We start from the raw sequence: 26,416 nt of genomic DNA on the forward strand, positions 1-26,416 counted from the left end.
GCACGGGATGCGCACATGTGTAGCCATTCGCTACACCATAATCACCTGCACTGGATCCAGCGAAAGATCCAGTTGGAACGGAGCAGCATCAACGATTCACGATTCCACTAGTGGGACTAGTTGGGGATATATTACGGTTCGTTTAAAAATTTTATGCACAACATTAAATGCAGTTTATATCGACGTCACCGTGCTGGATGGGTTGTTTTACCCAACGGCAGCACGCAGCATGCTCCCAGTTGTGTTTTCGTGAGTGTGTGTGTTGGGGTGTGGCAAGGACTCGTAGTCGTTGATTTCTGCTTTCATGGCGCCACCCAAAGAACCAAAGGATCGAGTCCGAGTGTGTACGGTACGGGTACGTTACGGTAACGACAAGCGCATCAAGAAACTTGGTGAGCCAAACCCAATTTATCGTATCATTTCCGAAGCACTCGCACGCGCTTGGCCACAGAGAAAGCCCGCCTCCCGATGAACCACACTGGCAAATGGAAAAATAAGAACTAGCATCTCCGGTCCCCACCTCGAGCCATCCAAAAGCTCCCCCGGGAGGGCGTATGATGGCAGCAAATAACCTGCTCCTGCTGCTCCAGCAAATGGCTATAATCTTCGTGCCATATGAACTACAGCAACCCGTTCAAATGCTTTCTCCGAGTGGTGCTGCTGCTGCTGCTGCTCCAGCATCACGGTGGCCGATCGTAAAGATTACGAACCGTGCTACCCAAGCCCGCCCGGCTCTGGTTGGCAGTTTATAGCGCATTTGGCACGCTGCTTTATGCCCTGATGCCTCCCCGTTCGACGAGCACGATCCCGAACTGGCAGCGGGTGTCCCGAACGATGATGAGCATCAGCCGCCGGGGAGCAGGAGCTGCACACTTTAAATCCACCCCATAAGCTTGGCAGGTGATAAAACGCCAAAAGAAGCCGCCACCCCGGGGGGAGAGTGTGTGCGCGCGCGAAGAAACTACACTACACCGACCACGGGCAGGCAATGAATTTAATGAAGTTGTTTCAACATCGTTACGCGAAGCATCATCCTCCACTGGTGTGGCGTGCTGCACTTCAGCCGTCCCTGTCGTGCCATTACTGGCACAGATTTAACAGATAAACTAATCCATCCATGGCCACACGTCCCACAGTGGGGTGGACAAATTCGCAACGGCCAAAAAACAACACCGCGAACGTTATCCCCTTGGCGTGGCGTGGATATTGAACGCCGCACACAAGCATGCCGTCTTCTCTTCTAGTTGCCGTAATCGCCGTATAAAAGTCCTGACTGCCACGACGGACTACTACACTAATGGTACTAATAGTATGCGCATAATAATTAATGAAAAGCCCCTCGCTCTTTTGACCTATCTCGACGTTACCGCGGGACCGCGGATGATTGTTTAGTGAAACTTGTTTGACCTCCATTGGTCTACAGCCCTTCTCCTCCCAGCTAACAATAGTCTTCACCTGTTCTCTTCACCCAACTTTCAGATTCGGCCAGCGTGGTGGTGCACGTCATCAAAGGAGAGCATCCGGCCGCGATGCAACACGGAATAAATGGCGCTAACGTGGCACATTCATCAACATATGTAATTATCAGTCTAAACGACTCTATTTCCCACCGTCACTCCATGTGACCGTTCCAACCCCCCCCCCCTCTCCCCTTCCCTCATCTTCCTAATGTGGAACGCCACACGTTCCGGGATGCTCTCGGGCGATGTGTAGCAGGGTGCCTTAATTAATTTATATCCTACGATCCCTTTCCCACCTGAACGGTGCGGGGTCAAATGGCAGAAATGTCATGTTACGCTTAAATGACATACTTTTTTAAAATTATCTCTCTTCTCTTCTCCTCTCTTTTGCCGATCTCTCTTGCCACCTGTGTACCTGTGCACATTTAACCCACCCCATCTCGGTCGGTCCGCTGACAATCTGGGCCGGAAAAGCAGATAGTTATGGCGATCATATCGGCCTGTTTGCAGCTTCTTCTGCTCGTACGGAGGCCAACGCAGTGGAGGGCGGAGTGGCCGGTCGGGCGATAGGTAAGTGTTTCTGCCGCTTTGGAAGGCTTGGACAGTCGGGGCTAGGTCAACATAATGTGATTAATTTACATCGGTTATCGCTTATGTGCCCGCCCACCGGTCGGTACATTGCCAGTGGGCTGGAAGCGAATTAAGCTGTGGCGTCACACATATCGACCATTTAGCACTGGTAGGGTAAGGAAAGCGGAAAAGCGTGTGGCCGGTGGTAGGTCGGTAGGCAGGTTGGGAACGATATCGGACCGGAAACTGAGCCCCCGCAAGGCTCTCGTAGCCCTGGGATCGGCTACCGAGGCTTATTGGATTTGTTGCTTTGCTGAGCTAATATCAACAAGCGAGCCAAACTGCTCCCAGTCCGAGTTGTTCGCTTCGGGTGTGCTTCCGCATCGAACTATACACCCCCTTTCGGGTAGTTCGGTTTCTGTTTTCCTTCCAAACAAAGTGTCCAGGCCGGCGAACTTGCTGCTGCTGGTGGTGGTGGTGGGTTGAAACTCATTTATTTAAACTATACGCTGTTGCTCGTTCGACGAGCACGAGGACGACGACGAGGACGACACTGATCCGCCGCCGTTCGTTTGGGAAAACAAGCGTAAGAACGCTTTGCCCGGGTAATGGAAACAACGTGCAAAAAGTTGTGTTTAGCTAAAGATTGATTAACCGGTGGAATTTAACTAACCCTGGGAGCGGGTTGGCTCGCAAGATAAATTGCCTTCCAACCAGCACTCAAAGAAAATAGATCGTTCAAAGGAAAACGGTGGCGGTGGCGTTCGATCACACGGTTAGCAAACAGACCCACCTCCCCTCCCCCTTCCGGGTATCGGGAGTGGATAGAGAACGGTCTGTTAGTTCTTGAAATTAATACAGTTAGTTCAAACACAACGTAGCAGCTGTTTGTGTGGGTAAAAATGATCAGACAAATATTAAACGGTGCAGTTCCAACTCACTACCACGCCGATTCCGGGCCGGCGAGCTTGCTTAAAGCTCGATTTAAAGCTGATCGGACCACCATTGGTGTGGGCAATGGCGAATAGGGATGATACCGTTTGTAGTCTGCGTGTGCCAACGCGTCTGTTCGCATTCCGCATTCGATTCGGGGAGTCGGCATCCAATTTCCAGCAATTGCACCGCCAGGAAATCACGATACTTCCCTGTGTGTAGGTTTGCTTTCACCGTGGGGGGAGTAGAAATCCTAGAAGTCTAATCGTGGCTGTGGGAATGTTCCCCTTGCTTCCATGTTCATCCTCCTCTTAGGCGACGCGCTTCAATTTACGGGATTTTGCTAATGAATCCTTCGCCCGATTCCATTCATACACGGCTCCGTTCGATCGTTGGCATAGAATTGACGAAGAATTGAAGAATGTATCAAACACATACACACATACAGACACACACACACATACAAACGTAATGAACAAACTTATCGCTTCTATTCCGTTACGTTTAATTTCAGATAAGCTACGGGAAATGCGAAACCATCTACAAAGTATTCAGTAACATCAAGCGACAGCCAACCCTCGTCAGGGCTTGCCTCCTCATTAACCCTCCTCCTACGATTAGACACCGTGGTGGTGGGTGGGCGGTGGCAGGAGTGTTAGCTCCAAGACGGTCCCCTCCGTGCCAACGAACGAACGAACGAAGGATGTGTTTGTGTCGGCATCTCTCTACCGTAACACTGGAATCCATCTCTCCATCCGCATACGTCAAACGACAGCCCTCTAAGTACACGGATAACGGGGAAGGAGGGCAGAAGGAAGGAAGGTTCCAAAGCATCGAATGAATGAATCAACGAACGTGATGACAAACCACGTTGGGAGAAGCAGCGGGCAGGGGCTCAGCTGTACTTGCAGGTGAGTCCCCCTTACGAGGACTTCCGGTTGTAGTTGGCGGGATCTCGTTCGGGTGAAAGCAAAAAAAAAAAAGAGCGACCCTAAACACTGTGGCCACAGAGCGTCATCGAATCGAGGCGTGGAGATAACTAAATTCCACCGTGTCAAAGCTGAGATAATATCCTTCGCGCAAGTAACACACAAACACACCTGCCATCGCGCATTCTCTCCATTGGCTGCAGCTGGAGAGAAGATTGTGTGTGTGTGTGTGTGTGTGTGTGTGTGGGTCCTCGACGACAGCGCACCTAAGTCTCAGCAGGAGGCAGCAGCATCAGCAGCAGCAGCGATGATGAAAGCATCCTTTTCGCCTGCAGACCTGATAAAAAGATAAACATGAAAAGAAAACAACACCTGAAGAGACAACCCCGTACCTAAGCGCACTGAATATGACATACTGACACTCCGGTTCCGTTGCGTTGTGTCCTTGTTGGTCCTCTGCACCTTTGCGTTGGTAAAAACTCGCCCGACTTCGCAACATCTTCAAGGACGCCAAAGTCGTCCTTTCAGCGCTGTATCTATACTGCCCCCAGCTCCTCGATCACGTACGTACGTACGAGTGTTGTGGTTGTTGTTTTATCCCGCTCGTAGCCTACTAGTCGGGGATTTGCCCGAGAGAGAAGCGCACCGTATGCACCATCACCATCGCAAGTTGACACGAATTGCGGGAAGATTTGCTGCCGAGCTTACACACGTGTTGTGTGCATGTGTCGCGCAAAAGAGACGCATACGCGCGGTACTTTGTATGGGAGCTTTGCTGATTTCACTCGAGACATTGCCGGTGTGCTGTCGTGTGCCCGTACACTCGACGTGGTTAAGGATGTTGTGCCCTTTCTATCATTCTTTCTCCCTTACACACACACACACACACACACACACACACATAGAGACGGACAGACGTTGGAGCTCGAGTCGAAAACTTTATCATACACCGTGTATGACGAAAGCTTTGGGGAGTTCGCCAAATTCGCCGACGACTTCGAAAATCCTTCCTGGAGCGGCACCACGCGGTGCGGTACGGTGTGAAAGTTTTCCCACCTAATGGGTATTTCGCTTACTCCCCAATCTCGCTGTGTGTGTGTGTGTGTGTGTGTGTGTGTGTGTGTGGGTATGAGTATGGCTGCTATTCTGCGGGATAGCTTAACATAACATTAACAACACAAATCCTTCTGCCCAACAACCGGGAGCCCAACACCTTGGGGAGGAAAACGCTTCGAGTGCAGTTTGGTGGGATAAAATTGTACAAAGTTAAAATAAGGATCGATAAATTTAAATCAAACCCCCGCTAACTTTTTACATCACTCACACGAGCGAAAGTTGGCCGGTTCGGTTCAACCGAGAACGGCGAAAGGCGGGGTGCGTTCTCGCGTGCCCTCCGACTCGCCCATTCTCTCCCTATCTACAATGAATCAAACCCAGGAGTGCAAATATTGTGCTCCCACATGTGGGTTTTTTTTTCGCCCAGCTCGCCACCTCGTTGAGAGAGAAAGTGCAGGAAAAATAAGTAAAATAAATAACATCTTTCCAAATGCTCCCGCTGCCGGCTGGAAGGAAAGCGTTTGAAATCGGCTTACCTGAGGGCGCAACAACACACCGCGAATCGGAGAACAGCGCGAATAAATCATGGACAATGGGCCGAGCGAGCACCAAGACCCCACCCCCCTCTCCCCGTACTTCAAGCGTATGTGTTATTTACCCAACCCGGGTAAACGCACCGCGCAAGCAGCTTTCGCGAAAGTCCATAATAAAAGTCGTAACAAAAGACGCAATCGCTCGGAAGTTTTCCCTCGGTACCCAATACTTGGAGCTAAGGCAAGACCGGCCCAGACCAGGCGCACCTGGAAAAAAGGGTGCCCGGTGGGTTCGGAACTTTCATCGAAAAACAGAGGGTCGCTCTACATTCGAATTCAGCGAAATTGGTCGCACTGCGGTTGCCGTGAAAAGCGCTTTTCTTCTTCCAACTGGGGAAAGCTCATTCAAAGAAAGGGTAAGAAAAAAAAGAGAGCGGAAAATCGGTCACAAAAGGCAGTTTGCACGAATTGTTCTTTCCCTTTCTTTTTGCCATCGAGTAAGGGTCCACATTGAAAGTGACATTGCTCATCATTCATCAGTTTCCGCCTGTTGTTTGCTGTGGCCAACCTTACCTCCTCTCCCCCCTCTTTATCCCATCCATTTCCAAAAAACCACTGTAAATAACGATGTAAATATCAAAAAATCCTACACATGCCACCACAAGCACCCGGTGACACCCTGGGAAGGCCTACTCTGATCAGAGAAGCGGCAGAGTAGCAAGAAACACGTGTAGTAAGACAGGGCCGCTCAGTCAGCACAGGGCAAAAACGAAACAAAATACAGTCAAACAGGAATGCTATGGCAACCAAAGCGGCCCCCCTCCCCCCTCCACCCCCTCCGGCTGCGACGGTGGCGTAGCACTTTTATATGGTGAAAAATATGAAACATAATAGTCAATACTGAGAAAAACGGGGAAAAAGCGGGGAAAAAGAAAGAAGAATTTAACGCAGAAAAAACACAAAAAAGCAAATAGCAAATGAGATGGAAGTGTGTAAAGTGGGGAATGTTTTAAGTACTATTAGGTTGAATAAATGAATAAAATGAGAAAATTGATAAATACCGTAACGATCTGGAGTCGGTTTTCGGCGTCGGTTTCATTACTTCGGTGCACCTTTGCTGCTGCAAACGCTTGTTTCGGAGGAGATGCTAACCAGATAATCGCAGAGAAGGAAAGAAAGAAAAGCTCAAGTCTCCGAGATACGATGACAATGGTGACGCGAAGCGCAGCCTCCTTTTCCGACGATGGAAACGATGGAATGTATGTTTATTTATGAAGCTTTATGAATTCTCGTTCTACTCATGCATAAACATACAATTCTGTTTCGTTATTTTTTTTATTTTTTTATTTTGCGCAATTCCATCCCACTACTTGGTACATTCTCGACGAGTTTCCCGTGACCTACTACTTCCGCTTGATGTCAAAAGTCCCCTTTATCCTGGGGGGTGGAGGGGGAGAACCGGGACACGTTTCATCGTTATGCCGATTTCAGGGATCATCAAATCCACTTGTAGAGAAGCAACGGACGGAAGGCCAGCAGCGTGATGAGCCTTGTTATCGATTTAGCTCTAATGAAGACCGTCCTTACACTCTTCTCGCGTGTCTGGATCCTGGATAAGGTTTTGAAAATTCTCAAAATACATTATACTGTGCCCAGTGTGCTGGAGTAATGGTGCTCTTTCTTTCCCTAGCCGCAAAGCTCCTGGTGAAGGCAACTTTGGGCAATCTTTTCAAGTGCAGTGAATTGTTTTTGAACGCCTTTGAGATCGTTGTTGGCCGGATGGGGTCGGTTGTGATTACATTGAATATTCAAATGTCACCCCGTGCGGTGATTCCTCTTGCTCTGTGGGAGGCATGCTGCTCATCATCCGAAGAGGCATGGAAAGAGGCACGGACACATCTTCATGTACGAAAGGCTTCATGCATCCGCACGTAATTGGGTGATGGTGTAATCTACAATTTTAAACTATTTACACACAATTGGCTTTCACTCGGGGCGAAACAAAGGCCTTTCACTACTTCGGGAGGAAACACAACCACAGTGAGGTGTAGCGATTTGTAAATTCCTTCCCACAGAGAACTTTCAGAAGGGTAAGACACGTCCGGGACGGTTCAATCGTACACATTGGCACGGTACTATGTATTTAGTCAGCTGCACAGGTAAGCAGATTGCCATCGTCGAGCAATGACGGAACTGTTGGTAATCATCGAAAAGCACTACCGTCTGTAGAAGCTGTCGATCTGCATGGTTAGTAACGATTTAACGCGTATGTTTTATGTTTTGAATACACTCGGTTTATTAACAAAAAATTAAAAGTAGGACGCTGTTATCCGAGTACCGTCTATCCGGCTGTCCATTTATCCGTGTTATTGAGACAGTTCAATACACAGATGACATTGCATGCAGAGGAAGATATTTGAAAAAACTGCTATTTACCAAAAATTTAAAAAAAATCTCAAAAAATGTGTAGTAAATAAACAAACAGTAAAACGTCGATTATCCAGGTAGCTTGGGAATCGATTAATCATTAGTAAAACATTATTTGAATCATTAACTATAGGTTTAACAATTGTTCATGCACACAAATGAAGCTCAAACCTATCGCTAGACACTAAAAAGCTGCACACAAAATATTATTTAGCAACTTGACCAACGCTGCAAATGTTCGCCACGCTTGAACAGCTGTCTAATTTATGCCCACGGTTAAGCGGCCCGCCGGTTAATCCTCTTCGTATAATCGATGTTCTACTGTACTTGGACTCACTATCCATGTCATTCGACAATTCGTATAAATGGCGTTCCACTTTAATAAACAATATAAAAACACACAAAAAATTAGGACTATGCCCCGCACACGAAACGCACCGTCAGCCCTACACAGCCTGATTCACACTAATTCCTTTTGTGCGCTCTGCACAAACTCACAACACAAAGCGCGTGTCGCTAGCCTGTGCGTAGTAGTGTGCGTGCGCGCAACGTCGAGCGATCGAGCGCCACTGCTACGAGGAGTTCAGGGCTCGGCACGCCTGTCCACAACAGCGTAGAGTAAAGAAATAGCTGCTAATGATCTTCGCTGTGTTTCTATACTTTGATCAGCATTGAGCATTAAATAAAAGTAAAGCATCATCTTGGAGTATTGCTCACAGAAACAACGGGCTGTATTTGTAGTACTTCTTTATTGAAAATTCATCATTTGTCTTTTTTCTGTCAAAATAATGTATTGCGTTAAATCTGATTTATTGAATTATCTATCTGTAAATAGCAATGTACTGAAATCTTGAGCAACAAAATTAAAAAAAAAAACTCTGAAACGATGGCATTCAAGCATTTCAAGGAAAGAAAATACGTTGCTTTAATGCAACTTTATAACAAATGAGATGACAAGAGGGTTACTTCGAATCGTTTGGTTTTAAACCAATTAATAAAAATTTAATCTTGCCACGTGTAACTTCCTAATCAGCTTGACCCACTCAGACCCCACCCCCCTTCATTCCGTATTATTACTGATAGTAGAATGTAGGCCAACAATATAAACTTTGCTGTCAAGTCAAAATGTCAAGTCTAACTACAATATGTTGGTATAGTTGTGTTTTCTATACTAGTACAATTTTTATTTTAACCACTTTTTTTTCGCATACGGAAATATGATGATAACCAACATCCGCCGCTTTGGACATCGTGGCTATAAAAAAAATTCTCTTAATTTGATAACGCTCGCTCGCTATGAATGCACGACATTTCTAAATTGCCTGCATTATGAGCTGTTCTTGGAAACATGAGTCATTAATCATATTTAATATGATTTACGGATTCAAAACAAATAGTTGAGCGTTACACTGATTGCCATCCATCAATTATAACTTTTTTCTGGCTACATTTCATGTAAATTAAATAACCAGAGTGAGTGTGTATAACAAGTGGGCTTATTGTGGTCTTCCTCACTAATACACCGACACAAAATTTGGCGCTTCGTTACATAGCCAAATCTAGTGTGCCTTGAAAAAAAAAAACGGTATCTCGCAGAAATGGTAGATGGCGTTGCTCTGAAGAAGTAAGAAGAAAGAAGCCTACAACCTAATTGACGTCCAGTTATAGCATTAATATGCACTTGATGGCATGACGTGTGTTTACAATTTTATTTTACGAAAGCACAACAACTCTGATAGACTGTAAACATCCCCTCTTTGTATAATAGTGATAACACGTTGATCTCATTAAAAAATCCCAGTCAACATTCCTTCATTATTCGGATTTCTGCTGATAGAGCAATGAAGCCAATGAAGCTCCCCTCAGATGAAGGTTATGTATTATCAGCTCGTTTTTTCTTCTTCTTTGACTCATTGCACGTTATATTAAAAAAATAAATCCTCAGAATCAGTAACAGTTCAACACACGCTGCATTTATACATATTTAGTAGGATGAATACGACATCTTTGAATGCTGTGTATATCCTGCTTCGGTATAGTGACATTTTCCCTCTGTCTTGAAACAATTAAGTTCTCTGGTTTATTGCCATTAACTGCAGCACCATCGCTTTCTGTCTATTAATATTAATGTATATTAATTTCACTTTATTATTTAAACCACTTCCCATCCCCATCCCACACGGTGTTATCATTTCACTGAACCTACACGTTTATTCTGCTTCACATGAGCTTCACTTGCCTGCTGGTCCCAGTTTGATAATCGAACGTTGAATTTGGCAGACAAAACAATGCCATACGTTTCTCAACGACTCGAATAAATCTTCACCATATTACATACACAGGATTGTAGCATTTTTCGTTTCGAAATTTCGTCGGAAATCGTTCATCATCCTATTTGATACTTACTTATACTTACTTACAAACCATAAGTGAGGCCAACCGACTGTGTATGACAAAGGTATGTATTGGACGAATTCTCCAAGACGAGTGCCACAGTTCCTGCAACGACGCAATGCAAACAAATAAACGGATTGCCTTACATCGTTCAACACGCACTACGGACGCGCGTACTGGACCATTCAAGCGCATGATGCAAACACTCTGAGCACACTAGTGATGGGCGTTTCGGAGCGCACCAACGGCTGCGGAGCCGGCTCCGCACCCACGGCTCCGCTTCAACGGCTCCGGACTAACGGTTCAATAGAGACGTATGATAGCGTAAAAAACGAATAAATCTTCTCGCAAGTATGGAAGCTTATTTCAAAGAAGTTCAGAACTTATCATTTTTTTTTTAATGAATTCCTTTTAAAATGAAATACTCGGTTATTTACGGATTTGTCTCAATTGAAACCTCTTTGAAAAGGTTTTGGTTGTTGGTCCACTGTGTTAAAACCGGCTCTGGAACTGTGGGTGCAGCCGAAACTCCTCAAATAGTTTCGATTTTGTTCATAATTTGTAAAACATGCATTACATATTAAGCCACATGTTATTTAAAATAGAATAGCCGCGTTTTAAGGTGGCATGTTCTACTAGAAAATATCTGTAAAAACACCCGGCTCCGGAGTCGTTGGTTCGGAGCCATGGATGAGGAGCCGTTTTGCCCATCACTAGAGCACACACTGGGATCATATGGGAAAAGATTCAGAGCGTTTTCGATCGCTTTGCGCAGCAGGCTGGCTTAGATGAAAGAGCTTATTTCTATAGCTTTAGTTTGTCTCAAACTCTTGTGCGACAATGTTGTGTGGGAAAACACCAACAGTGCTATACAACAATTGTTCAAAACCAAAAATAAATCGGAGGAAAAGGAAAAAAAACACTACCTACAATAGTGCTCATCAGTGTTTCTTTTGCTAATCATACATTAAGAAAGAGATAATAAACATAAAAAACCGGAAGTCGTTATCATTTAAGTACTCTTACTGCTTGGTTCTCACGTAGCTGCGTTAAACATATAATTTAGAAAGTGCGAAAAAAACAGATTAAGTGTTAAAGCATACTGTAAAAATGCTGTACAACATAAATGAAGAGGATGCTGCTCGTATCAAGAATGATCTGCTTAATAGTTTTCGATTAAAAAGATTAGCTGAATTCACACAAATCATAAATCGAACAAAAAATTCTGCACTAAAACAAGCCATCGTACAATCTGTGTTTGAGACTGTTTTGACACAGCCAAACAGTAAAACATATCTACAAGCATGTCTAGCTCATGGAGCTCGGGTTAATAAGGTAATAAGTAATGATGCATGGTCCGTTCCACATTGAGCGTGATCACAGCGATTTTGGCAGTTTTGCAACCAACTCATAGGACTGACAGCATGATAATCGAAGCGCTCAATATGGAATTTATGATTGAACAAAATGAACAGAAAGGATCATGATGTGGGTGTTTTACAGAAATCCGGCCGAGGGGAGTACCCGATACATCAAGCAGCAAAGTCACGAGACATCAACAATTTGATGCTACTTTTATTACGGCACGAAGTCAACGTTAATCAACTGTCCGATGATGGCAATAGCGCAATTGATTTTATATGTCCATCACACGCCCATACCTTCGCCAAAAGTATTGAATGCATAAATCTGTTACTCAAACACGGGGCCACTATAGATACAGCTAACCTAGCGAAACGTTTGGCAAAGTTGAAGCAGGAAACCGAGATCCTGGCTGAATTTATGCAAGGAATTGAACCCTTCGTAACGGTGATTGCAAGCGGCGTACCTGAGACTGAGACTGAGACTGTGGCTAACCACATGTTATTAGAGAATGCCATCACCTGTGGGAACTTGGAGAGGGCTAAACAAATTATTGAATCGCACACAAGTCCACAAACCTCACCATACATATCCAAGACAATACTTACCATTTGTTTTGAACGCGGATGCTTTGAAATGTTGGAATATATATTCCAAATACTCCCAGAGGTTGGATTAGAGTCCCGGATAAAAAAGAAAACATGGCTGTCGTTTTTGGTACAGCGTGTAACTGGATCGGATCTCGAGTGTCAGTTTTTCAAATGCTTAAAGCTATGCCTGACCTATCCTCAATTCGACATCGACGAAAGAGATGGTTGGGATTATACTGCTTTGCACTATGCGGCCACCTTAAAACTGAAGCACGTGCAGGAGCTGCTCCTTCAGAAAGGTGCATTCATAGGTGGAAGGGACATATTTGGCGTTTACACGATTAGCCAAATTGACCCACTGACGCTGGTGCGACATTTTGATTCCTGTGTGTACACTAGTCCCAGGATAGCGGATGAGCATGGTGCAAACTCACCTATTGTTTACGTCATGTTGAGCAACTTTGCTCCCCCCAAGCACAAGGAAAATGAGCAACACTTTACGTCAACACAAGATATATCCTATAAAAGCATGCGACCTGCATTGATGGAATTCACCAATGTGTCCAAATTATCCCAGTTAAATGAAAAAGAAAAAAAAGCTCGACAGCAGCTCATTGAACATCCAGTGATATCTACTTTACTTTACATTCGTGAACCACCACCGACTACAGTGGGACTGTTGTTGAGATTTATCAGATTAGTACCGGCTGTCTTATTATTTGTACTCTGGGACAGCCGGTGGATTATGTGGTGCGAATCGGTTCTGCTCATTTGTCTCTTCACATTCGAATGTATTCTGAATGCCAGTTACATCACGCACTTTTTTGATAAACGAATCAAAAACAAATTTCAATCGGTGCCTAATCTAACAATCCTCTTCACCATGCTGGTGGAGATAGTTTTGATAGCGTGTTTGATATATTTCACATTTTTGGAATACAGCAAGGTCCATCAGCTGAGCTGTTGCATTTTGCTCACTGGATTCGCTACTAAACGATTCATTGCCAGCTGGGACTGTTTAGCTGAGAAAATCCACACACTAGACATAGTTGTTACGAAGGTTATATGCAACTTTATTATATGTTCGTTTATATTTGGAATATTTGCGCTCTCCTTTTACGTGCACGAATCAAACTTTGGGCAAACGTTTGAACTGCCCAATAACACTGCTAGCTCGACTAATACGACCATTGAGTCAATATCCAAAACCGCGAAATTGATTGATCAACTGGCGATGTTTGATGGTAAGACTTCTTCATCCTCTGTTCCCGTTAGTATGCTTGTTACTTGTTGCGTCCAATACCTAATTTGCGTTTGGTTGTTTTTCATTCCTAACAGGAAAGATAGTTGTGTTGGATAAGAAAATGGACTTGGCATTTTATGGAGTTGGTTTTGTAAGTTTTCTTATTTTAGTGCCAATCGCTTTGGCGAACATAATAACTGCTTTTACAATTACAGATGTTTCGGTAAGTAACGGTATGGTAGATGGGTAGGATGGATGGATTACTGAACACAACATATTACAATTCCTTGCATGTTGATTGCAGGAACTCACCGCCCGATCGAGGTGTGTAAAAACCGCTCTCAGGATTAGCAACGCTTTTGTGCCAGAGCATCCGGCCGTTGAGCTATGGAGAGGAATGTCAAAATATATGGAAGAACAGTAAGTTTCCACCTTAAACCTCCAAAGCCTATCTCGTGAAACATGTTATTGTCTTTTCATTTTAAAGGTCGAGGAGCTCTCTGCTGAGTTGGTGGCGGTCAAATAGAGCAGTGAACACTATCAGTAGTAATTCTTCAAAAGCTAAACTGTAACTAACCCACACAAAATTATTGTCTTTTGTTTATTGTTTATTTAACCTTTTTCTATGCCTTCATATTGCAGGTGTTTCTCGCTCAGCAACCGCAATGATGTGCAATACATTGCAATGTATGTTTCACGTGCCGTGCGTGTTCCTGTCAGTAGTACAGTACTGGTTTTTATTTACTTTTCTTATTTTTTGTTAGGTACACTGGACGAAACCATGAAATTGAACTTCACAGAGTAAACGACGAAGCCGAGAAGCCAGAAATTTTATGGAAAGCAGACGACAAATTTACCAAATTATTAATAGATGCTGCATTTGCTGATGAAATCACGTGAGGATTGTGTTTTTGTTGTTGTGCTGGTTGATTAAAAACAGTTCAGTTAAACTACAAGCAAAGTTTGTAGTTCACAGTTCAGTGTCTGACCTGTACGGATATGTTTGTGATAAGTACGATAGACTTTATTTTAAAAAACACCAAAGAAGAAACATACCGGTTGAACAAATTCCTAAATCCTCTTCTTCTTTGGCTCAACGACCGATTTCGGCCAAGGCCTGCCTGTACCCACTTGTGGGCTTGGCTTTCAGTGACTAATTGATTCACCCCCCCCCCCCCCCCATAGCAGGATAGTCAGTCCTACGTATGGCGGCGCGGTCAATTTGGGGATTGAACCCATGACGGGCATGTTGTTAAGTCGTACGAGTTGACGACTGTACTACGAGACCGAAATTCCTAAATATTGAAGTATTATCTAGAAGTAAGGGAACTCTACTTAGTCTAGGATAGTATATAGCATAGTCATAATAATCTACGTAAGTAATAAGTGTGCCGGGCCCGACGGCCAAACTGACCGCGATCCGTTGTGTAGCGCTTTAAAACCGTCTGCTACCACGGAACAGTACCGGGTAAAGGAGTTCGGGAGCGTCAACTGTCCAACTGTCGAAAATTGTTTTATAAATAAAAAACGTTTCAAACATAACACATAGTATCGTGCTAAACTTTGCCACCGTAAGGATGCTTGGTTCGCCGTACTGAGCTATACGCTGCACTGAGCTCAGGAAGCTCTTGATTCATCCTACTCCTCACAAACTCCAGATAATGCGTCGCTCAAACAAACCTAGCGCGTTTGCATCCTCCGCTCGAGTGGTTCATGACTCGTGGCCATAGAGGACATCTCACATTACGTGCGGCCTCGAAGTCTTCTCGATCTCATCCAATACATTGGAAAGACCGGTAGAGGATCGTGCCACAGATGTCGTTGTCTAGCCCCGCGTTTCGAAAGACACATTCCAGTGTGATATTGAAGAGCAAACTGGAGAATCCGTCACCTTGCCTCAGACCTCACAGGGGCTGGTGAGATTCGAACGATTTCGAAGTAACGATCAAGTGCGATACTCTCAGCTTGCGCTGCACCCCGTTCATGGTGACCTCTAACAGCCGGATCAACTTCCTACGAATGTGGAGCCGCGGCATAATGTTCCATTGCTGTTTGTGGTCTATGGTGTCGTAGGCTGCCTTGAAGTCAATGAACAGGTGGTGCATAAGGATCTTTCGCTCTCCGCTCTTCTGGAGGATCTGCCGTAGAATAAAATTTTGGTCGGTGGTGGATTTGCCTCCAACAAACCCAGCTTGGTAGCTGCCGTCATAATTTGTAGCAAAGGGCGCAATTCTGCTGAACAGGATCTGAGACAGGCTCTTGTAGGTGACATTAGGGACTGTGATGGCTCGATAGTTCGAGCAATCCAGCCTGCCAATCTTTTGAACCCACTCTATGGTGAGTGACACCTAGCTTCCACTCCTCCGGCAGTTCTTCCTGTACCCAAATTCTCACGATCATCTGGTGCATTTCATCGGGAACCGTATGACCTGTGCATCAAGGTTTCCGATGACGATCTTCACACCGTGTTTCGGGCAGCGGACGTACTCCCTATCCAACTGCGTTTATAAGTCCCCCTTTTCGGCATTGGTGCTCCCAATGTGCAGACTGTGCACATTAATAATGCTCAGGTTGAAGAATCCTCAAATATCCTATCGTCAAATATATCTTCGAACACCCACGTGATCACTCTCTGTTGCATCGCATAAAGCACCATGAACGCAGTATAGATACGTCCATCCCACGAAAGAGTTCTGCAGTTCCGCGTTCCGAGCATCGAAGTGTAAGTCCTTGTTCTTTGTGTGGGTCGGAATCAATTGGTCTGAATCAATGCGATACTTCTTGTTGTTGTCCTTACGGTGCGTAGGTATTTTGGTAAAGATGGCTTGTAAGACCTCTCCTGCAACCTCCAATCTCATCTCATAAATTAAGTAAGTTAAGTTAAGTAAGAATCGTTAAGTAATAAATATGTACCAAAATGTAAATCAAGTGTTTTCAATGACATTCAGATCGCTTTCAAAAATGCAAATGCTAGCTCAGAATGAGTGAGTCACTTCAATCTTATCATTAAATTCTTCGTATTTCACGCAACAACTGTGGTAGGCTCTAGGCCAGCGGTTTTCAACTGATGGGGAATACCCACCAAAAGGGATTTTTTACTTTGGAAGGGAAGGGGGCGATTTTTGTAACCAAAATTTCGCTAAATGTCATGGAGGTTATGATTACATTCCTTAACTACGTATGATACAATTGCAAACATTTGCATTCTGCTAAAAAATCTTTATTGAGGTTTTTGTGTCGCGTTTGTTTCATCGGATCAGCGTTGAAGCGTTATTCACTAAATTGATAAGACTCTCATGGCAGTTACTTACTTTATGGCTGATAACAACTTGCTATTTATGCTCTCTTTGCAAGAACTACAGAGTAAGCGAACGATGGCATAATTAGCCAGTCGAATTTGCAATTCAACTAGTTTAGTTCCTTCCACCGTCCAGTCAGTTGCAAACATTCTAAACAAGTGAAATTTCTATGTGCATCGTTGCTGAAAAATATGGCTCAACAATTACAAATATTCCAAGTAGATAGTCATTTGCAATAAATTGTAGAATGAGATTCTATTGATGATTTTTGTTTATTCAGAAGATGTTGAAAAACTGTATTGAAAATCAAGACCTGTTTTCGTTCCAATGGATTTTTCATACGCTAAAAATTGATCCACAATTACAAACCATCCTGGCGACAGTCGTACAATCGGTGTTTGAGATTGTTTTAACCCAGCCAAACAGTGAAAGCTTCATCAAAGAGTGTCTAGATAATGGTGCTCTCGCTCATCAGGTCAGTGTTGGTGTATAGTACGTTCCACTTTGAGCGAGATCACAGCGGAGTTGCGATTGCATGGAATCAGTATTTCACTGAACGCCAAGTCCACTAGTGGTACAGGCAGACCTTGACGGAAAACGGTTGTTTTGCCAAAACCGAATTATAGTGCGTAGAACTCCAAATACTATGTAATTTTTGTAATTTACAAAAAAACTCCTGTTTAAAAGAAATGTTTGTTGCATATTTGAAGACACGCTTGCGCTTCGATTGCACCGATTCTTGCCCGAAAATGATTTTGACAGTTTTGCAAACAACTCATAGGACTTGCAGCACGGCAATTTTGCAATCGCGCTCAATGTGGAACGACGAAAAGATTGAATAGGAAGGTTCATAATATGAGTATCTTACAGAAATCCGGCCGAGGGGAGTATCCGATACATCTAGCAGCAAAATCACGCGACATCAACAATTTGAAGCTACTGCTAATACGGCACGAAGTCAACGTTAATCAACTGTCCGATGATGGCTATAGCGCAATTGATTTTATATGTCCATCACACGCTGACGAAATCTCCGCCGATACCTTAGCCAAAAGTATTGAATGCATAACTCTGTTACACAAACACGGGGCCACTATAGATACCTCTAACCTAGCGAAACGTTTAGCAAAATCGAAGCAGGAAACCGAGATCCTGGCTGAATTTATGCAAGGAATTGAACCCTTCGTACCGGTGGCTGCAAGCGGCGTACCTGAGACTGAGACTGAGACTGTGGATAATCACATGTTATTAGAGAATGCCATCACCTGTGGGAACTTGGAGAGGGCTAAACAAATCATTGAATCGCATGCAAGCCCACAAACCTCACCATACATATCCAAGAAAGTACTTACCATTTGCTTTGAACGCGGATGCTTTGAAATGTTGGAATATATATTCCAAATACTCCCAGCGGCTGGAATAGAGTCCCGGATAACCAAGAAAACATGGCTGTCGTTTTTGGTACAGCGTGTAACTGGATCTGACCCCGAGTGTCGGTTTTTCAAATGCTTAAAGCTATGCCTGACCTATCCTCAATTCGACATCGACGAAAGAGATGGTTGGGATTATACTGCTTTGCACTATGCGGCCACCTTAAAACTGAAGCACGTGCAGGAGCTGCTCCTTCAGAAAGGTGCATTCATAGGTGGAAGGGACATATTTGGCGTTTACACGATTAGCCAAATTGACCCACTGACGCTGGTGCGACATTTTGATTCCTGTGTGTACACTAGTCCCAGGATAGCGGATGAGCATGGTGCAAACTCACCTATTATTTACGTCATGTTGAGCAACTTTGCTCCCACTAAGCACAAGGAAAATGAGCAACACTTTACGTCAACACAAGATATATCCTATAAAAGCATGCGACCTGCATTGATGGAGTTCACCAATGTGTGCAATATTTCACATTCCGAGGAAAAAATACGCCAGCAGCTTATTGAACATCCAGTGATATCTACCTTACTTTATATTCGGGACCCACCAGTAACGCCATTTGTGTGTTTTTTTAGATGTATAAGACTAGTTCCGTTTATGTTAATGTTCGTTTTGAACAATTCTAGCTGGTTTATCTTGTGTGAATTTATTTTGCTGTTTGGTCTCTTTATATTCGAATTCGTTCTGAACTTCGGTTACTTCAAGTACTTTTGCGATACAAGTCGCAAACATCTTTTCCGATTATTGCCGAAAAAGTCAATCACAATGTTGATAGAAATAGTGATGATACTAAGTTTGATGTATTTTACATTTATTGGATACAGCCAATTGAACCAGCTGGTCTGTTGCATTCTTCTCGCGGGAATCAACGCAAAACGATTCTTTGCCAGCTGGAAGTGGTCGGCTAAGAACATTTATGCACTAGAAATTGTAATGGGGAAAATTATACTCTACATTTTGAATCACGCATACATATTTATAGTATTTGCGTACGTATTTTACGTTCAAGCTGTATTTTTAAACGTTGAATTAAAGTCTTTGGCGTCTAATAGCACTGAAAGCATGACAAATACGACATTAGCGTCAATATCTATTGCCAACACACTGCTTGACCAATTGGCGATGTTTATTGGTAAGGCTTCTGTTCCTGTTGTTATTGATTGCTTATAAAATATATCACTTACTTGTTTCTTTTCATTCACAACAGGAGAACTAAACATAGCAGACAAGAGACTTGACAGCTGGTTTTCTGCACTGACCGTTGGAGGTTTTCTTATCATAGTGCCGATTTCCTTGGCTAACCTGATATCGGCTTCTGCAATTGTAGACGTTATGGTTTGTATTATAGTATAAAGTTTGCATTGAAAAAAATGAACGTTCTTTCTCATGTTTCGCGCCAAGATTGTTGGATTAGAGCTTTTGCGTCATGTCGGTCCAAAAAAACATAGATGAGTCGCAGCTGGAGTATGTTGGATCTGTTCTCGTACTACAGTGTCAGATCGAAATTCAGCGGAAATTCGTAACATTTCATTAGCACAGGTTACGATACACCCATGCTAAATCTACAACTCATTGTTCATATTTTTAAATGCAAACTTAGATAAATAAGACTAAATAAGACACATCGACATTTAATTTTCTTTCGACTGCAGAAAATCTACGACGAATCTAGGCGCATAGACATTGCTCTTAGGTTTGGCTACGCTTGTGATTTAGAATATCCAGTTTTTAAGTTTATTCAATATATTATAAATTGGAAATGGTTAGTATTCATTGTAAGCTACTACATCTACATCTTGGGGTTCACAGCCAGCTCATCTCAACTAATCATAGTAGAGTAGATGAATTACTAAAAATATTTTATCCATTTCCAAACAGAAAACAGAAACTGAATCTAAAAGACAAAGTAAAACTTTCATAATATTCTATCTAAATCCTAAAACTAAATCCCTACCATTCAAAAGCAATACATAAATCTTTGAACTAGTTGCGACAGTCTGCCAAAATTACAGATACAAATGGCCTATATCAAAATTGAAAAATAGTGTAACAATTTTAAAAACAAAATAATTTGTTTTGAGCTTATTTTCCAGGCTTGAAATCATCCAGTTCCAATATTGAAGTGATTTGGTACATCTTGTTTTTCTAATCTTGAAAAAAAATTATATTCGATTCACTAAAGATGCATGTCATTTCAAATCAAAAATGGTATGCTTTAAATTCATTAGTTAAATACTTTGTTGTCTAAACTTGCTCGTAAACTATCTGTACTAAATTAATTTCCATTCCAAAGGTCCCAAGGCTGGATCAATAGAATACAAAATATTTGTACCTGGCTGGAAACATATTTAAAATCTCAACATTTTTACTATATTTTCATCTGAATGGTGATGCGATCTCTAGATTTCTTAGCTGTTCGATAAAAATAAGATTTGTATTGCAGCATACTTTCACCAAATCTAGAGAAAGTCATCAGCAGCATACATTTCTACAATCTGTTTTCTAAACATTTTTTTATTTCTTACTGTTAAAGGTGGTTGATGCTCCGGGATGATGTAAAATATATTGCAATGTATGTTATAACATCGTATTGCTCCTACTGATAGTGCTTTCTTTTTAATACCTCTCTTATCGTTTTTAGGGACACTGGAAAAAACTTTGAAATCACGCTTCACGTAAATAACACGGATCGGCAGGAAACTTTGTGGCAAACAGACCGCCAATTTGCCAAAAGATTAGTTAATGCTGCGTTTGCTAACAAAGTGCAGAAGACCCCTCAATCTGAGTCGAGAGTGTTGCGCAAATCTTCTCGATTTAAAGAGGAGAGGTTTGCGACAAGCTCACTTTGAAGATGGTAGGCCGCCCTAATACCCTAATATTTTCTTAATTAATAATTAATATGATGCCTTGTTAATTAAGATGATATATTTTCATAATTCTGACTGCTAATGTTATGTTTTAAAAAGGTAATAATAATTATTTTTAAAAATTAAATAACATGAAGTCTTTTACATGTGAAATGAAAAATTCATTTCATAACTATTTATAAACCCGCGAAATTAATGCCATGCTCAACGCTCAGTGCCCAACTCTCCAATCAGTGTTAAACTCCGCAATGTGTTCTCTTATTGATTATAAAAATTATTATTACTTAGTTTTTAATACAACTTAGCCCACACCATATACTCAAAACGATAAGCCTTGCGGCACCCCTTGTTAAAACTGCAACAGCAACTAACGTCCATAATGAATCATATGAATGACTTCGCTGGTGATGAAGTCATTTCACATCTAAAAGAACGACTTTATCGCTTTTATATTACAAGAGAATTGCATCATCCCATCATCTGTCAGCAGTCGTGATCGACACATGACAAAACACCGGCTCGTGCTGGCGTTGTGCCTTAGAACCACACTACAACTCTTCTCATTGCCCGAGCGCGTTGAAATAATAATGAAACAGTTGCATTGATAGTTGATAAAACAGGAAATCTTCACTAGCAAACGAAAAAGATGTGCTGAGAACATCAATGTCAAAGAGTGATGTGAGTGATTAACTTCACAAACGCGAACTATGATTGTATTTTTTTTTAATTCAGGAGGAACGGTCCAAAAAGGCCGTATTGCTTGAACTATGATTGCAAAGCGGAATAATTTCGTGCAATTGTGATCAGGTACTGTACCCTTCAAAATCTTAGAATGTGAATGTGTAGCATGTATTTATTGAGATTTACTTTACCAACTTTCAATGCAATACACGCAGCGGTACGTTTAATGTTATCATGCACTTATGAAGAATAAGTGTTTGAATAAATATGTATTACATCCTGTGTTTATCGTTTTATTTTATTGAGCTCAAGTCATTTAGTATTGATCAATACCGATAAACTTAACGTTCGAACAAGAACGAATCAATCCTCACCCACCCATAAGTGTTCAAATTATTCTTTCCTGCATAGTAAGTGCATTTCTTGGGCAGCTTTTGCACTTGTCTACCTTACTACATCGGAGACACATCTCTTTGATTGGTAACATCGCACACTATATTAAACGGGACCGCCCATCTGCCTGAAGAAAGCACCGGAACAAAGCATCCCGTTGGTCGTATTGTAGCAACAATGGCTTTGCTGCTAGAAAAATTGCCCTTCCTCTAACCTGCACACGGGTACGTGCATATACCGTAAGACAAAAGCGCTCAATACTGGCAGCTAAAGATGGTACACATTACAAATATGCAGGAATGCTTTCTTTTCATTCTCCTAGCCAGCGTTGAAGCGGGAGGAAAACGTCCTCCACCCTGCACCGGTCAAAGTGAAGCTGAAATCAATACTCATTGCGCTCGGGATGGAAAATTTACCTTTCACCGGATATGGTATCGTACAATGTGCCCGTAAGCACACCCCACTACGAGTGTTGGTAGAGGAAAACGGGAAGGGAGTATATTGTATAGGGTAAAGAGTATAATATCACCAAACCCGGTCGTCTCGATGGCAAACGATCGTTTGATAGCTGCCAGCCTTTCACCGTCTCTTGCATGACATCTCCAGTACAGTAAGCTTCCAAGGCAAGGAATCCACCACCTTTGCATGTGTGTGTGTGTGTGTGTGTGTATTTGTATTAGCATAAAATTTTCCAATGCTCGCAAGGTCATAAATAATGCATGTGTATCCGTGTTTGCTGCTTCCATGGCTGCAGATGGCACTTCACGGTCTCGCTACCGGTAAGGACGGTCGGTGATGATCGCGATGAGCTTCACCTCATCGTGCCCAGATTATGGCATGTACGGTGGGGAAAGCGGAGAATGGCTGTGACAAACAAAGGCATTTCCGCTCGGGCCCTTCCGGTACCGTACAGCTTGCAGCGATTTCTACCCCAACCGTGGCCTGTGCTTAGAAATAACAGCTTTAGAATATCGGTTTTCGCTTCCTATCAGAGACCGCACCCGGGTAGCCTGGTTGGCCGGAAAGCCAAAGGCTAGAAGCGTAAAATAGTCCGCACCCGACACGACACCCTGGCCGAGGGATGAATTTTTACGATCTCATTGTCATAAGCAATGCACCCAATGATCCGAGCGATGTTCGTTTTGGTCCGGCCAGCTTAGGCTGGCTCTCGAATCCGCCAGCTGTCTAAAACCCGCACACTCTCTAGGAGGAGACAACGAAGGGAACGGGACCAGATCGGTTGGAGTTTTCCGTAAAGCTGTTTCCCATCCATGGTAATAATGCTCGAAGAAGATTGCCAAGATTAATCGACTAATTTCATGTTCATCAAAAAGATCGCTTCCCCGGTGCGAACGGTGAGGTTGCGGTGCGAATGCTCCCAAGGGGGACGGGCCGCATGCCGAGCAGAAGTTTTCTTAAAGCTCGTAAAACTCGCCTTGTTAGTGGGGGAGTGAAATCGTAAAAATGGTTAAATTAGGGAATTGCAGCACACTCGCCCAAAACCTCGCTGGCCTAGTCTGGGCCGTGTAGCGAACGTCGTTCAAAGTCGACCGAAGAAGCGTAGAACTCGAAGCAAAACTGAACAGTCCCATTCGCAACTGATTGTGGGTTGCTTCGAACGAATGAAACGGAGGTTTTAATCAGACGAACTCATCCCATAAAGAAGGAGTTTGGGTTGGGCTTTTGTTAACTGGAAGTTTGCCTTAATAGAAATCGATTTACTTCCCACAGTTACTTCCTACCTTTCGTTCTTGGCACAATCGATTGCGTTAAAACTCGCTCATTCATTTTCAACTTCAACTAAAGTTACGCTAATGCTATGGCGTGTTCCCCTGTCTAATAACATTCAACTAAGAATAAACAGATGAATGAAACCTTTTCACAAACATCGTCTATTGTGTGTTCTTTCTTGCATACTTAGTATTACATTTGGAAAGGTCGTAAGCCTTGTAAGCAAGGTACAATTGGCATTTGGTATCAAAATTGTAAATTTACCGGAGGATTTAACTCAGAAGACATGGTTTAAGAAATCGCTCATAAAATGGCTCTCTTTTGGTGTAGAAAAATACGAAAAACCGACAATGAAAGAAAGTTAATAAAATAAAGCTTCCCGTGTAATCACCAACCCCCAGCGCATATGCTGCGTGTCTCCATCCAGTACAACGATCCAGCCGAGCATAATAATCCGTAGAGCCGTGACCAGACATGGAAACGACTGCCACAACACGCGCCAACGACGCTACTTAAGTCAACTCAGCGCACTCGATACTCTCGCCAGCTGTCGTAAACTATCTTCGAAATTCAACTTCCAACTCAACTCGCCAAGGTTATGCGTTCCGGCTGACTACACTCTACACAGTGCCAGTGGCAGAAACAACCAACAAACACACACACACACACACGTCAATATCTGAAGAATGTGGAGAAGCTAAAAAGAAACCATCCGGCTCCATCCATCCGTTCAACCAACCGCCGATCCGATCGAAACAAACAGCCGCCTTTGTAGTTCCGCCTTTGTGGCCATACCCGAGAAAGCGGAAATGAGATTCTTCTTCTCGCCATTGTGCGAAGCCAACTTTCTTTCGACTTTGATGCGCCACTTGCTCGCTCGCTTTGCCGCACAGCCTCCCTTGGCTTTCATTCGAGCGCAACATTTCCTTTCACCCTATCGGCGTATCAGCACGGCCGCCCTTCGACAACTGGCAGCGCTAAACGGTTTCGACTCGTTCCTTTTTATCGGTAAAAAGTTGCGCCCAAGAGTCGTGAGTGTGCGGGAATGGAATGGTTGTGGTTTTGTTGTGGATGCTTTTTATGCTTAATCAGACATTTGTTTAAATGGTTGTTGGCGTTATTAGCAAAACAAGGGAAACTTTGGTACTCGCGGCCAGCTGGCTCGGATGGTTTGCTGGGACGAGTTGGATCACACTCGCAGCAGAGCGATCGATGTAATGGATGAGTTTCATGGGGAAGAGCCATTTTTCAGCTATGGTTTGTGATATTGTACGAGGCGTTTATAAACTCGCTGCACTACCTCCTACCTTAACATGTGTTCACTTCATACTCACCTTCACACTCGATGCCAAATCTCGATCGTTCTTATCATTTTGCAGCAACCACTTCATTCCCTGTGCCGTGTGTGTTGGGTAAGAGCGCAGATAACTATGCTACTAATATGCTTAGCTTAATGTATTTTACTTTCTCTTTTGCTTTACCCACTTGCCTACGTCTCAATCTACACCAACCGATGCAAACATGGTTCATATTACCTTACACAACATTACACGTACCAAGCTACCAGACGCCAACAGCAACAACAACAAAAACGACTAAAAGAGGCAAGATAACACGTAATGAATTGAAAAACTTTAGACGATTTTTATCAAAAGAACGGTCGCAGCCGCACAGCCGCCCTCCAGCACTGCTTCCCAAGAAGAGCCGTGCCGCAGTGGCCATCCTCCAGGGAACGGCGTCTAAAAAACTATCGCCACATTGCTACCCATTGCTCAGGGTTCGTTCGCTTGCCGGCTGCGCTGCTTTTCTTTCGGCCCTGCTGGCTTCATTCCCTTGTGTATCGCATATCGCAGCCAATCTGACGCTCGGTTGGAGACTGTATGAAACCACCCCCCCCCACCCCACCCCTTAACTCATACTTGTACTTGTGCTAAACGCGTTTATTTTTTTTAGTTTTAACCGCGGCCACTGCACCACCAGCATAAGCCAAGCTACGGCTCATCATCGGCTGAGCGAACATGAATATGAGACAAAATTTGTCTCCCAAGCGGGTGAAAGTGGCGATAAGGGGAATGAATGGAAAGAAGGGGTTTTAAGGGCCGAAAATTACCGAAGAAATTGTGTATGTAACACTCTGGTTCGCTAAGCAGACTAACGCTCACCAACAAAAAAAAGCCTGTCTGAAAGCCACAAGGTTCACTTCATTTCATTTGGAAAGTAAAAAAGAAAGCTTCTGCTGTCAAGACAGTGAAACGAAAAGAATTCCATCGGGACGGCAAACCAACCTCTTACCTCCCTACCACTCCTAAGATATGAGCTTGGGAAGCATGCAAGACTAACTTTGTTCTTATTGAATAATCTTGATTGAAGTTTATCTTCTGCACTCATATCGGCCGGCGAAGCAGAGGGCGCCATCCGTGAGCGTTGTAAATAAATCAAACTTTTCCATAAAAGACGCTCCAGCAGTTGTCCCACCGCACGTAATCTTATAATCAGGCACGCGGCTCAAAA

General features: G+C 43.4%; 3 protein-coding genes and 1 long non-coding RNA gene across 9 annotated transcripts in view; 3 read left to right on the plus strand and 1 right to left on the minus strand.

Annotated features, from left to right (window-relative positions):
* Positions 1-6,550, plus strand: part of LOC120950303 (hemicentin-1-like) — a 24,369-nt gene extending 17,819 nt beyond the window's left edge. For all 5 annotated transcript variants that reach the window (XM_040368237.2, XM_040368239.2, XM_040368238.2 and 2 more), the window contains exons 6-8: positions 1,480-1,577; positions 1,938-2,030; positions 3,478-6,550. In XM_040368237.2, the coding sequence (XP_040224171.2) occupies positions 1,480-1,577; positions 1,938-2,030 (191 nt within the window). In that variant the 3' untranslated portion in view covers positions 3,478-6,550. The remainder of the gene's footprint in view (positions 1-1,479; positions 1,578-1,937; positions 2,031-3,477) is intronic.
* On the minus strand, positions 5,392-10,470 carry LOC125906495 (uncharacterized). Its single transcript, XR_007451862.1, has 2 exons — positions 10,325-10,470; positions 5,392-8,284 (listed from the first exon to the last, which is right to left on the minus strand). It is a non-coding gene; the product is annotated as an uncharacterized LOC125906495 (long non-coding RNA).
* A 633-nt stretch (positions 10,471-11,103) lies between these two features.
* On the plus strand, positions 11,104-14,523 carry LOC120951969 (uncharacterized). Of its 2 annotated transcripts, XM_040371001.2 has the most exons (7): positions 11,104-11,637; positions 11,806-13,498; positions 13,593-13,720; positions 13,802-13,917; positions 13,985-14,065; positions 14,140-14,184; positions 14,262-14,523. In XM_040371001.2, exons 1-7 carry the CDS (start codon positions 11,413-11,415, stop codon positions 14,395-14,397), a joined length of 2,424 nt encoding a protein of 807 aa, XP_040226935.2. In that variant the 5' UTR covers positions 11,104-11,412; the 3' UTR covers positions 14,398-14,523. The 2 variants fall into 2 exon arrangements, with proteins under 2 accessions (XP_040226935.2, XP_049461770.1); XM_049605813.1 differs by lacking the exon at positions 13,985-14,065.
* A 2,337-nt stretch (positions 14,524-16,860) lies between these two features.
* LOC120952166 (uncharacterized) lies at positions 16,861-22,067 on the plus strand. The gene is made up of 7 exons (XM_040371344.2): positions 16,861-17,014; positions 17,077-17,271; positions 17,667-19,365; positions 19,441-19,568; positions 19,886-19,995; positions 20,767-20,805; positions 20,875-22,067. Exons 1-7 carry the CDS (start codon positions 16,988-16,990, stop codon positions 21,080-21,082), a joined length of 2,406 nt encoding a protein of 801 aa, XP_040227278.2. The 5' UTR covers positions 16,861-16,987; the 3' UTR covers positions 21,083-22,067.
* The last annotated feature ends 4,349 nt before the right edge of the window (positions 22,068-26,416 follow it).

The sequence above is a fragment of the Anopheles coluzzii genome, chromosome 2 (genome assembly GCF_943734685.1).
Source record: "Anopheles coluzzii chromosome 2, AcolN3, whole genome shotgun sequence".
Lineage (NCBI taxonomy): Eukaryota > Metazoa > Arthropoda > Insecta > Diptera > Culicidae > Anopheles > Anopheles coluzzii.